This window comes from Haliotis rufescens, unplaced genomic scaffold, assembly GCF_023055435.1.
Source record: "Haliotis rufescens isolate VD_foot unplaced genomic scaffold, xgHalRufe1.0.p SCAF_4, whole genome shotgun sequence".
Classification (NCBI taxonomy): domain Eukaryota; kingdom Metazoa; phylum Mollusca; class Gastropoda; order Lepetellida; family Haliotidae; genus Haliotis; species Haliotis rufescens.
In genome coordinates, this window is record NW_025964112.1 from 49,087,304 (window position 1) to 49,101,137 (window position 13,834).

The 13,834-nt window shown below is 40.0% G+C and overlaps 1 protein-coding gene across 9 annotated transcripts in view; it reads right to left on the bottom strand.

Annotated features, from left to right (window-relative positions):
* LOC124151570 (neurabin-1-like) overlaps positions 1–13,834 on the bottom strand; it is a 116,089-nt gene that overhangs the window by 30,123 nt on the left and 72,132 nt on the right. For 8 of the 9 annotated variants that reach the window (XM_048381905.1, XM_048381908.1, XM_048381904.1 and 5 more), the window contains 4 exons: positions 6,547–6,653; positions 4,448–4,590; positions 3,207–3,339; positions 2,043–2,163 (listed from right to left, as the gene is read on the bottom strand). In XM_048381905.1, coding sequence (XP_048237862.1) covers positions 2,043–2,163; positions 3,207–3,339; positions 4,448–4,590; positions 6,547–6,653 — 504 coding nt within the window. Of the gene's footprint in view, positions 1–2,042; positions 2,164–3,206; positions 3,340–4,447; positions 4,591–6,546; positions 6,654–13,535; positions 13,676–13,834 lie in introns of those variants that run through there. The other variant, XM_048381910.1, reaches the window with a different exon arrangement.

Consider the following 13,834-nt stretch of genomic DNA (forward strand, 5'->3'; position numbering starts at 1 on the left):
AATTTATTTCCTAAAAAATCATTCTTGAAAAAAATAACCGTACCAACAAAAAGATGTTTCAAAAAACACATTTTCAATCAAACAGTCTGTTTTTAATCCTTCTTGTACAAACAAAGTAGGCTGGCCTATACAACAATATAGTATTCTGGTCATGGCGATATCAATACTGGAATTGTCTGGATTTTCCGTTCATTTGGTGATCACATGACAAAGGGGATGCTAAGGGACAAAATGGCTACTCATCACTGAGTATATCATGGTGGCATCTCGATATGTACACAAAGTCTACATCCCCTGGATAAAAGCTTGTTACAGACAAGGAATTGGAGTCATTTGGTGAGCAAACGGGTTGCAATGTCAATGTCAATGTCTTCCAGGGTCTGCTCAAGAATGGAGGCCATTTTGTAACAATAGCGTGTCCTCTGTCATGTGATCAACAGGCAGAATCATGGGAGTTCTTAAGGAGATCTTTTCTTAAAATACATGTGAAATTTCACATTCTATTTGCTTTATTTAAATAGACATGGAAATTCTTCTGAAACAGGGAATAGAATACAGCTTAATCTTCTGGTTTGAGAATAAATCTCTCATGTCTTTGCATGAACATGTACTTCCCCGTGTAGAATACATGAGAAACCAAATGGTTTTATTATCCCTTGGAGAGGTGAAATGTGAACCGTGATCAAATAATTTCATGGTCAATTACAGTTTCAGACAACCAGCTTTCAAAGTATCTAATCCAAGCCATTACAACGCAGTTCTGCTGTAATTAGGTGAAGTGGAATATGTGACAGGAATGCTGGTCAGCTGGTCACGGTTCACTCAGGTCAGTGTTTCAACACGAAATCCAACTGAACCCATACCGTTTGTCTGTCTCCCAGACCCTACAGAATATTTTCAAAAATAAATCCAACTCAAGTCTAGAAAGATTTGGCAAGTCTAGATTGCCTCGGCTCTAATGAAATTAGGCATTGTTCTGGGCTACATTTGGATTTGATTTTGTTGATTATATTATCAAAAAGATTTAACCCCTTTTTCTAAGACTAAATGTAAGTCTAATCTTACTGTGCATGTTGACGATTCAGACAAATATAAATTTATATTTTGGATTTGTGGTGTTGATATAATACTCTTTTAGGTCATTTTGTGTTTTGAGCAACAAATCTGACAATTGACTTCCTGGTTTTGTACATATACATATCTTTGTGAAAAACTACACAACTTCTTTTTTGAATAAAGACAGACTAACGGAAGAACATAACTTTAACAGTTGTATCCCATTTGCGATAAAAATTTCGTAATTTGTGATTTATATTTGGTTTCTGTATACAATAAATCTGTTTCCACAACAAGTTTCTTCCAGTTGTTTACTGTCAGCTACAAAAGCTCATTCCATAATAATTTCAATGATGTTCATTATATACTAAACAATAAAAGTTGGGGATAATGAATATTGGGGGGGGGGTGGAAGTTTTACAAAATTGTGTTCTCAGTCTTTACTACAAATACATATCCCCCAAAATATTCAAGATCCCTAACTTTCTTTTTCAGTATATATCCAGTGATTGATATTATGAGCAAAGTTCTATGCTGTCAACAACTGTCAACATACTGTCAACCCCCATTCTATAACACTGCATAGGTTGCTGAGCATCTATGCTAACCAAAGGGTTGGTTGGTTTGTTGTTTTACGCCGCACTTAGCAATATTCCAGCTATATGACAGCGGTCTGTAAATAAGCGAGTTTGGACCAGACAATACAGTGATTGATATCATGAGCATTGATCCGCGCAATTGGGATCAATGACATGCATCAACCAAGTCAGTGACCCTGACCACCCGATCCCGTTAGTCGCCTCTTACGACAAGCATATTCGCCTTTTACGGCAAGCATGGGTTGCTGAAGACCTATTCTACCCCGGATCTTCTAACCACAGGGGAGTCCCAAGAAAAAGAAAGGCAGAGCCAACAATACAATTTCCAGGAGCCATTATGCCACAGCAGCCTCACAACAGATACTGGTGCCAGGCACCATAACCAACCTGGAGTCTCTCTGAGCGGCGCCACCTTCAGTCAGTGTCTTGATGAAGATGCCAAGTTTCTCCAGACCAGCATCGGCGCCGACACCCATACCGATAATACTGAGACCAAGTCCCTCCGAACCTGAACACAGGGATAAAATTCAGTTATATCATTAATGTGTAATAAAAGATGTTTTGAACAGGTTCCATAGAGCTTCCTACATTCTCATATCACAGCTCTCAGTTCTCGTATTCCATGTTCTAACCATTACCAAGATTACATGCTGCAGATAAGGAGTCGTAAGATAAGGGTTGTTTAAGAAAGTAGTGTCTGTGAGCTACCAGGATGCCATTAAAAATACCTAAAAAATATACTACTGATAATTTTATACACCATAAGGGATGACAGTGGGGCATTTGAACTTATCACTAGGTAGTGGTGTCATTGATTGGAGGGTCGGTCGGGTAGCCTAGTGGTTAAAGCCTTCGCTCGTCACGCCGAAGACCCGGGTTCGATTCCCCACATGGGTACAATGTGTGAAGCCCATTTCTGGTGTCCCCCGCCGTGATATTGATGGAATATTGCTAAAAGCGGCGTAAAACCAAACTCACTCACTCATTGATCGGAAAGTTTAGTATAGATACTGGACTCAAACGTATCACAATATATCAACAGATCCATCAATAACAAAACTAGTTATTCTCTATGTGTATAGATAAAAAAAAATCCATTTAGATATGCAATTAATCAACCTAATGCTAAATATGGTTGAGTGAGTGAGTCAAAATTTAACGTCGCATCAGCATTATTTCAGCAATATACTGACAAGAACAAGTTGACATACACACAAGCGAGTCATGAATACAAGCTAAATATTTAAAAATGGATTAAATGTTTTAAATGGAATTTCCTGCCTTCTTATTGTCCATCTAAACCATGGGTATTTTAAACAAATGTTAATATTTCTGTGGCAGTGAATTATTGATTGAGTCTTGATAAACAACAATTTGTACTGATACAGTATCAACATTCGAAGCCGGAAGGGATAGAGGCCTTCAATGTTTACACTTTGGTTAAACCCACGAGCACAAGTATAGTGCTAACACCATCATCAATTCTAGATTGTGGAATACATATGTTTCTGTTGCATTTAGAATACACCACAAAATCAAGGCAGGTATCACCTTTCTGAAGTTCCACGGGGAAGACATCCATCTTCTCTACCCTCTTCTCCAGCTCATACTCCGCTGACGCCGCCACTGGGTCCACGTCTTCATTGCGGCGGTCGTAGTCATCCGTGGAGTATGTGAAGAAAACCTGCGACCATCAAGTACATGGGTCAATCTGCTAGTCTCATTCACAGATGCTGTAAGATTTTCAGCTTCACAGGTGATCTGAAGTATCCATGAGTCTGTGGGGAGATAGCATCTCCACAACTTCCCATGGAACAGTAATACCGACCCACAACTAATTCAAGTAATTCTTCCCCCTAGGATGATCTGGACGAAGATATAGTCTATTAAATCTTTATTATTTCACCCATATCTGCCATCAAGAGAGATTGTGGTGCAGGAATAAGGATGATCATCTGGGTAGTGTTTGAGGTCACTGTGTGTAGGAACAAAATCCTACATACGGTATGCAAAGTGTTGATAGCTAAAAACAACCAAGACCAGACAAGTTTATTTCTTCTTTTACCAATTTGTTTCGATCATTTTGCCAAAAGATTATTAAAAGAAATGTCAGGATAGATTTGTCATAAATTTCCAAATTTAAACAAGAGTCATCAGGAGACGACATATCCCCTCAGTCTGACTACTAATACACCAGTTTTTCAAACTGTGGGGATAGCAACCATGACCAAGTTTATTTCTTCTTTTACAGATTTGACTTGATCATTTTGACAAAAGATAATGAAAAGAAATGTCAAGATAGATTTGACATTAATTTCCAAAATTTAAAAAACTCATCAAAGAAAAGTGTTAAAAACATGTACATTTTACACCCCTCTGTAGAACAAGGCAACAAATAGGTCTAGCTAAATTACCCACAAATAAAAACAATTTGATCACGAAAATATTTCTCAATAATCTAATGAGGTCCAAATGTTCCTAAAACTTCACTCCATGTTCAAGTAAATTTCACAATATTGTGCTGAAGAATCATGTAGTAAGCATGACATACATCCTTGATAATCACCAGGGTGAAACTCTGTTAGTCTGGAACACGTTACCCTGAAAACCCCTTCTTCTGTAGGATTAATGATGGGCAAACTTACATGTATACAAAGTGACTCTGTAATCATAAATTGTCAATCAATAAATTTATCAATCCTGATGAATCTAGTGAGAATGCTACCATCCGGTTTAACACATGGTTACACTGTTAATAAAAGCCACAACTCGAATGAATATATTTCACTCACCCTGATGGGATCCCGGCTGAATTTAATTTTGGAGGCCATCTTGAAATCAACTTCATCTTCACTGCTGTCTTCGTCTGTGCTAGACAGGCCGGGCATCTCGAAGTACACAACCTCCTGCTCTCCTTCATCTGTGTAAGCCTCTCCTGCAGCAACACACAGGAGAGTGAGTGAGTGAGTGAGTGAGTGAGTGGTGTAGTGAGTGAGTGAGTGAGTGAGTGAGTGAGTGAGTGAGTGAGTGAGTGGTGTAGTGAGTGAGTGAGTGAGTGATGGGACCCACCAGAAATGGGTTTCACACATTGTACCCATGAAGGGAATCTAACCCGGGTCTCTAGTGTGACGCACGATAGCTTTAACCATGAGGCTACCTGACTGCCCATCAGAGGGCTATAGACATTTACCACTTTGTGCCACCTGAAAGCATGAGTATGGTGCTGACATCATCATCATCTTCATCATCATCATCAGATGGGATAACAGTTTTGTGAATCTGGGATCAGAACCCATGACACATGACCCTGCAGGATACAACAATCCACTGTGTATTGAGCCGCCTTAGATCACTGGGCAACAACATTGGCAGGAAAAGCTTTGATGTTTTCAACTTTCAGTTTCTGTTAAAAGTAATGAGGAGAAGAAATGAACACCACAGCTAAATGACAATAAATACCAGCAAATATTGTGATGATTAGGTTCTCCAAAATGCAAATATAAACTGAAGTTCTTGTAACTGCAAGATATACACTACGTTTCTCCATGGTGTAGTGTATACAAGACTGTATGTACATAGTACTACAGGGCCATGTATATGCTGTTTCTTCATGGTGTAGTGTATACAACACTGTATGATCAGTACTTAAGGGTCATGTATAAGATGTTTCTCCATGGTGTGGTGTATACAAAACTGTATAATCAGCACTACAGGGTCAGGTATATGCTACGTTTCTCCACGATGTAGTGTATACAGACCCTGAAGCAGTGAGTGAGTGAGTGAGTGAGTGAGTGAGTGAGTGAGTGAGTGAGTGAGTGAGAGTGAATTTGGTTCATCTATGCTTTGAACAGTATTTCAGATATTTCACAGATGTCAGATTGTGTGAGCAAAGCCCAAAGTGATGCAGGTCTTCAACGGTTTCATCCTTGTTGAAACCCACAAGCATGGGTATGGTGCTGACAAACCTAGAAACATCAACAGGGCAAATCTGGGATTCAAACCTACGATCAAAGGTTTTTGGCAATGCCTAAGGGATTGTGGTGCCTCAGAAGATGGGGCCATTCTTGCCACATTGGTGATGGTGAGGTACTGGCCTAGAGACCTATCTCCGGGGCCACTCTTGCCACATTGGTGATGGTGAGGTACTGGCCTAGAGACCTATCTCGGGGGCCACTCTTGCCACATTGGTTATGGTGAGGTACTGGCCTAGAGACCTATCTCGGGGGCCACTCTTGCCACATTGGTGATGGTGAGGTACTGGCCTAGAGAGCTATCTCTGGGGCCACTCTTGCCACATTGGTGATGGTGAGGTACTGGCCTAGAGACCTATCTCGGGGGCCACTATTGCCACATTGGTTATGGTGAGGTACTGGCCTAGAGACCTATCTCCGGGGCCACTCTTGCCACATTGGTGATGGTGAGGTACTGGCCTAGACACCTATCTCCAGGGCCACTCTTGCCACATTGGTGATGGTGAGGTACTGGCCTAGAGACATTTCTCCGGGGCCACTCTTGCCACATTGGTGATGGTGAGGTACTGGCCTAGAGACCTATCTCGGGGGCCACTCTTGCCACATTGGTGATGGTGAGGTACTGGCCTAGAGACCTATCTCCAGGGCCCCTCTTGCCACATTGGTGATGGTGAGGTACTGGCCTAGAGACCTATCTCCGGGGCCACTCTTGCCACATTGGTGATGGTGAGGTACTGGCCTAGAGACCTATCTCCGGGGCCACTCTTGCCACATTGGTGATGGTGAGGTACTGGCCTAGAGACCTATCTCCGGGGCCACTCTTGCCACATTGGTTATGGTGAGGTACTGGCGTAGAGACCTATCTACTTCCAACAGTTTAGAAATACACTTGCTCTAGAAACACGGTCACACTTAATCACCTTCTGAGCCGACATCGATGACGTTGCTGTCCGGGTCCTCATGCCCATCCCCTTGTTCTCTCTTCAGAAGCAGGCTGTCCGCATCTTCTAGAATATTGTGCTCCGAGCTGAAAAACAAACACACTGGTCAGACAATACATTCATAAGTTTCCAAGTGAACAACATGATTTCAGTGATGAATCAGCGTGTTCTATGCTGAAAAACAATATCCGCATCTTCTAGAATATTGTGCTCTGAGCTGCAAAACAAACACTGGTCAGACAATACATTCATAAGTTTCCAAGTGAACAACATGATTTCAGTGATGAATCGGCGTGTTCTATGCTGAAAAACAATATCCGCATCTTCTAGAATATTGTGCTCTGAGCTGCAAAACAAACACTGGTAAGACAATACATTCATAAGTTTCCAAGTGAACAACATGATTTCAGTGATGAATCAGCGTGTTCTATGCTGAAAAACAATATCCGCATCTTCTAGAATATTGTGCTCTGAGCTGAAAAACAAACACTGGTAAGACAATACATTCATAAGTTTCCAAGTGAACAACATGATTTCAGTGATGAATCAGCGTGTTCTATGCTGAAAAACAATATCCGCATCTTCTGGAATATTGTACTCTGAGCTGCAAAACAAACACTGGTCAGACAATACATTCATAAGTTTCCAAGTGAACAACATGATTTCAGTGATGAATCGGCGTGTTCTATGCTGAAAAACAATATCCGCATCTTCTAGAATATTGTGCTCTGAGCTGAAAAACAAACACTGGTAAGACAATACATTCATAAGTTTCCAAGTGAACAACATGATTTCAGTGATGAATCAGCATGTTCTATGCTGAAAAACAATATCCGCATCTTCTAGAATATTGCGCTCAGAGCTACAAATCAAATACACATATCAGACAAAGCATATGTTTGCAAGTTAAACACATAATTTATTTAATGCATTAACAAACTGGAAAAGGTTACCATAAAAAGGAAGGCTGAATAAAAATAAAGCACACAAATTTCACTTGACAGCAAACTGAATACTATCATGCAACCAGCACCTCTGATTTCATACCAAAAAAAACAAGTATTTGTCACAGAGTGACGAAATATCCCCCGCCTGTACACCATACTACCAAATATGAAGACAATCCAGCGATTAGTTCTTGAGATATTGTGGCAACACCGTTTTCCAACTCCAAAAACAGATTTGCCTGCTGTGACCTTGAAAATGGGGTCAAGGTCACCAAATCTGACAGGTGTATGCGGTGTCTGTATATACACTATAGTTCCAAATATGAAGACAATCCAGCGATTAGTTCTTGAGATATCGCGGCAACACCGTTTTCTAACTCCAAAAGCAGATTTGCCTGCTGTGACCTTGACAATGGGGTCAAGGTCAACAAAACCGACTGGTGTCTGCGGTGTCTGTATATACACTATAGTTCCAAATATGAAGACAATCCAGTGTTTAGTTCTTGAGATATCGCGGCAACACCGTTTTCCAACTCCAAAAGCAGATTTGCCTGCTGTGACCTTTTAAATGGGATCAAGGTCAACAAAACCGACTGGTGTCTGCGGAGTCTGTATATACACCATAGTTCCAAATATGAAGACAATCCAGTGTTTAGTTCTTGAGATATTGCGGCAACAAACAGGTGGGACGTACGGACGGACGGACGTACGGACGGTCGTGAATACTATATCCCCCGCTTCGCGCTTTCGCGCGGCGGGGGATAACAAAAAAAACATATATGAAATAGAACTAATATGCAAATGAAAATAAATACCATAAGAAAATTTTTTATTTTCAATTTATTTAAAGTAAACAATTCTGTCAATAATTTCAACTCTGAAACACCTACTAAAACACTGCCTCAGTGTGTGGTAGGGGCGTGAAGCTGAGCAACCAAAGCATGCAGGTCCCAGGTCGTGATTATAGGACCTGAGGCAGGTCTTCAACACAGCAAGCCAAGTGCTGGATACAACATGTCAGATTCACTGATAACTTCCTCCCAAAATTAATGGCTGCCACGCATGATGCCTCCCCATTACACTAACATGGAGCAGAACAGTTCACCATGGTGTGTAGGTTGATGAGTCAGGATAGGCTCAAGTCATTACACTGCCAGGGATGCTACGCTCATTGATAAAGCCAGAATCCCTAAATAATCTTGTCCGATCTGCATGTCTGTTGTAATCAGGATGTTTGGCAGAATGACCTTGCTAGATTACAACCATATTTGATTCCATATCAGGATGACAGTACTGGTTAGTAAATCAACATGACACCGATCGAGTGAGTAAAATGTCACATTATATTGACAACATTACAGCAATAAAGTGACAGAAACCATGATTCACAGTGCTAGAAACTAACTGTTTTAACCCACTAGTCCAGATATCGATAACAGCAAAACCCCTTAAAATGGCAAATTTCTACTAGTCCTTATGATGCCTAACTATTGGGCAGTTTGGCAAGGACTACAGGACTACAGGACTCTGTCAGTGCCAGTGTTGTTACAGAATATTAGAACATTCATTTACAACTTATAATACAAAATGTTCTATTTGTATGTTACAATTTACAACAGAAACCTGTCCTGGTACCTCCAGCTAGTAAGGATGTAAGGGCATTGATGTCAAATCATGGCAAAATACCTGAACAAAGATATTTTTTTTAAAAAGTAATGAAAAGAAATTATATATTCATAAAAGTGTCATGTTTTAAGTCATTTTTTCACATCCAGGAATATCCAATTTAGTGACCCTACCACAGAATTGTTCCAATTTTAATATCCAAAAGCATCTGATTAAAAATCTGCCTGAGGTTTCTCTCCAATGCTCCATTGCGTGTTGGTGAAACTGGTGCATTACCCCTGATATTTGCCATGCTTCCAGACTGAGTGAGTGAGTGAGTGAGTGAGTGAGTGAGTGAGTGAGTGAGTGAGTGAGTGAGTGAGTGAGTGAGTGAGCAGCAATATTAGCAATATTAGCAATATTAGCAATATTCCAGCAATATCACGGTAGGAATTTTCCAAAATGGAACAAGTTCATAATCCCCTTTCTTGTTGCAATTGTACCCAAATAGGATGTTAATACATTAATTCTTATCCAGTTCTTGCATAGAATTAATACAATTAAATACATTAGGAGTAACTCCCAAGGATCCCAGAACGCGTTTTATTTATCCTAAGTATCTTACACCCCTTCAGTCCAACTACAAACAATTGAAAAATACTAAGTCTTTAAAACAGGCCTGTTCACTTCACTGCTGGTGTTTTCTTACAAGTGACACACGCTCCTCAAGTTCCATGTCTAAGATTTGAGTGTGTCTGTATTAGCCCCTGCTACCGCTGCCGCTGCCGCCACCGCTGCTGCTGCTGCTGGTATACTGGCATCTGTGGCACCATGTGCAGGCCATGCGTACATGCCACAGTGTATACTGCATCAAGCGGCTTCATTCATACCAGTCTGGTCGGAGCTATCCAGACACAACACCACTGAAACATACCTATCAGACTTACCCAAGTCTCTAAGGAAATGATTATAAGTTTAAATTCACAATTCATAATTCCTAGACTATAAAAATTAATAAGAATAAGTTGTCCCTAAAAGACTGGCTGTCCTGTCGGCATATCTAGACTTTCCTATTATAAGGATAGAAGTAATATCCATCCATGGATATATCATGCAGTACAGCCTTGGAGCAAGGCTACATACTTATGTCTGGGATGCAATACTCTTTGTACAGTGTAGATTACTTGTAAAACATTTAGGTCTACTGTGGCACATACCATATTCGACGTAATAAACGCCCCACTTTAATAAGCGCCAACAGCGATATTTGTTAACATATTGACTAGTGAACAATCCCAATTAGCACCCCTTCCGATTGATCAATGTACACAAGACTTATTTATTCAGGTATAATATGCACTCATGTGTTATATGCACCCTTAAAAAGGGCAATTAAATTCTGGAATAATATATCATTTCAGGATGTCAGCATAAACCACGAAATTTATCTTTCAACTGTTTTTTTCACCAAAATAATATTCTTAAAAGAGCCCCCTATTTCGAATTTTGAGAGCGCCCTGGGCGCTTATTATGTCGAATATGGTACTTGTGATTACAGTTTTTGGAACAAGGAGAGGCACAGCTAATAGTCTGGGTTTGAAAATAATTTTAGTCCACATAAATTATCTCAACTGAGTTGCCAACTACCTACTATTAAAAGTGATACTGATAGCCCACAAGGAAATGTCTCTCCTACTTAGGTTTGGGTCATGTGAATTATTCATATCTAGCAGCAGCTGACAAGCCAACACATGTTCTTCGGAATAATTTTTATTAAATTTTAATCTGAACACATGGAGAATTATCAGCCAAGATTACAAGACCAATCTTACATTATCTCGACTGTCTTTAAACTAATGGCTGAAGTTTCAGACTCAACTGTATACATCAAACGTCTTTTACTGGAATTGCAAATAATAAGAATTTAAGAATATTTGAATGTTTAAAGAAGTTATAATTTGCATGACTATCACTAGGTCACCTGTCCCAGCCTCGCTAGACTTCCCTTGAGAGAAGCCCTACTTCTGACATCATCAATCACAAAACATGTCTACATAATTAACATACTGCACTGTTCTCATGCTGTAACACTAATCCATTTATAATGCTCAACAGATGTGGCCAGTTTCATATGCAACAAACCCAATATCTCCCAAATACCATTTTCCAATACTACAATATTAAGAATTTTGCACCGAAAGTCAGTGCTGCAAATTTATAGAATTCAATCTTCTTGTCCCATAAAGAAATATCAAGACATCAAACAGACATAGCTTAGAACGCACTGTGACTGATACTCTTGATCTTAATGTCCGTGTTTAATTGTAAGTCCTTACATCAAACTAAATGAGAAAATAAGTAGTGAGGACAACAGCATTTAGCCCTCCAGGCCCTGAGTCAGCATGGAGCAATGGTTTACATCATGGTTGGTCATTTCCTGGTTTGTCTTGTGCCTGGTTGATGGTGTCATGATAGAAACCATATGCAGAACATACTGGGTACAAATACTCAGTCCAACTTTTAGTGTTAAGTGAGGACAGCATTTAAAAAGGTACAGGAAAATATGCAAAAGGTGGAATCCGATTTAGAAAACTTTACATAGCAAAACTCACCTTGCCTATGATTTCATCCATCAAACACCCCTCCTCCCACCCTAACACCTTGGAATCCCCACAAGGTAATACCTGAGAGGTAATATATTTTATATTAAAGTACCGTATTTGACGTAATAAGCGCTCAAATCTGATAAGCGCCCCAGGCGATATTTGTTAATATATTGACTAGTGAACAATCCCAATTAGCGCCCCTTCCAATTGATCAATGTACACAAGACTTATTTATATTCGTGTATGATACACACTGGTGTGTTATATGCACCCTTAATAATGAGCAATTAAATTCTGGAAAATATATCTGTCGTGTATAACACGTGCAGACTTTTCTTTTGTATCATTTCAGGCTGTCAGCATACACCACGAAATTTATGATCATTTAACTGTTGTTTTTTTCACTAAAATTATATTCTATTAAGAGCCCCCTATTTCTAATTTTGAGAGCACCCTGGGCGCTTATTATGTCGATTACAGTATTATTTTTCCTGAAGCCTTACAACACTATCCAAGCCTGACTTACTTCCATCATGTCAGCCCCTATCTCTGTCCCGACTCCCCACTCCAATCTGGTCCCACCTCTACCCAGTGTAAGTCCCCAATCACCAGCAGGAAGCTGTGCTGCCTGTTTAAACATATCTTCAGCACCTCAGCTGCCATCAAAACACAAATAGTCGGCCAGACAAAGCCCTACTGCAGTTTCCTCTCCCTTGTTTTCTGGCTACGATTACATATCATTCTGGCACTGAGTGAAAGGTTTACGTTGGTAAACAAATCTAGTTCTGACAGGATCTGCCAAAAATTTACTGTCTTCTCCAGAACATCCATGATCCTCCTCTTAAAGATCATTTGCTCATATAAAGTAAAACAGAAAGTTCTTTGTACTCCAATGCAATACATAACCTTTTAATAATCAGGTTTTGGGACAAGTTATAGAAGTTGTCAAAAGAAAAGGCATTTGTAGCACATCCTTCATGGATATAACAATGAACAAAGCATGATACATAATCCGAGTCAGCAACTTATTCAGATTTCTTTGATTGTCATCTTGCCTCAGACGATTCAGAAAAATATCTCGTACCTGCACCAAAAAGATTCTTTGGTAAAAATAAAGTTGTCAGTCATACTGCTGCTTTTGAATACATTTTCTTTGTTGTTTTGCACTGCAATATTCCAGGTGTAAGATGACAGTCTGTAAATAATCAGTTCTGGACCAGAGCAACTAGTGATGGATATTATGAGCAACAATCCCATTCTGTTGGGGTATGACATGAAGACATGCAATCAACCACTTGTATAACCTCATATTTGGGTGGGTGGGTGAGTGAGTGAGTGAGTGAAGGAGTGAGTGAGTGAAGGAGTGAGTGAGTAAAGGAGTGAAGGAGTGAGTGAGTGTGGTTTAGCACTGCTTGAACAGTATTTCAGTTATTTCACAGAATGTCAGCTTGAGGTGGGAGGAATGCTCAAAGTAATACAGGTCTACAATGTTTATCATTTTGGTGAACCCAGAAACACAGGTATGGGGCTGACAAAACCTTCACAACTTACATGACAAGCATAGCTTATTGGGGACCAATTCTAACCTGGAATCCCCACTGAGAAACCAGCAGAAACCAGTGCACCACTGAACACAATATCTGACTACAATAAAGCTGTAACAGAACACATGCCTTGCTTCAATTTGATATTGACAACTCCTCTCATTCACAAAGTAAAATAAAGTTCAATATCAAAAGCAATTTCAGTGAGTCAAGCAAGGACCATACACCAACAGTGACACAAATACTGTCACTAAAACACCACCTACCCCAATATCAATGACCCATGTAAGTCAGGATAAAATCCATGATCCAGTATCACTGAGTCCAGATAACCACAAACATCCGCCATACAATCTCAAATATATTGACAAAATATAGCGACTGTTTCTTCAGGTAGAGCCGAGCCATACAGCTGTATATCCTCCAGGAGCAGAGTGACAGGAAGAAGGCAGTTACATCACAAGCAAGGCTTCCTCCTGTCAAGTGTTGCCACTTCCCTCCCTCACAGTCCGCTCACTGAAGGAGTCATTACTGCCAATTGGGGCACAAGTGATTACTGGTCATC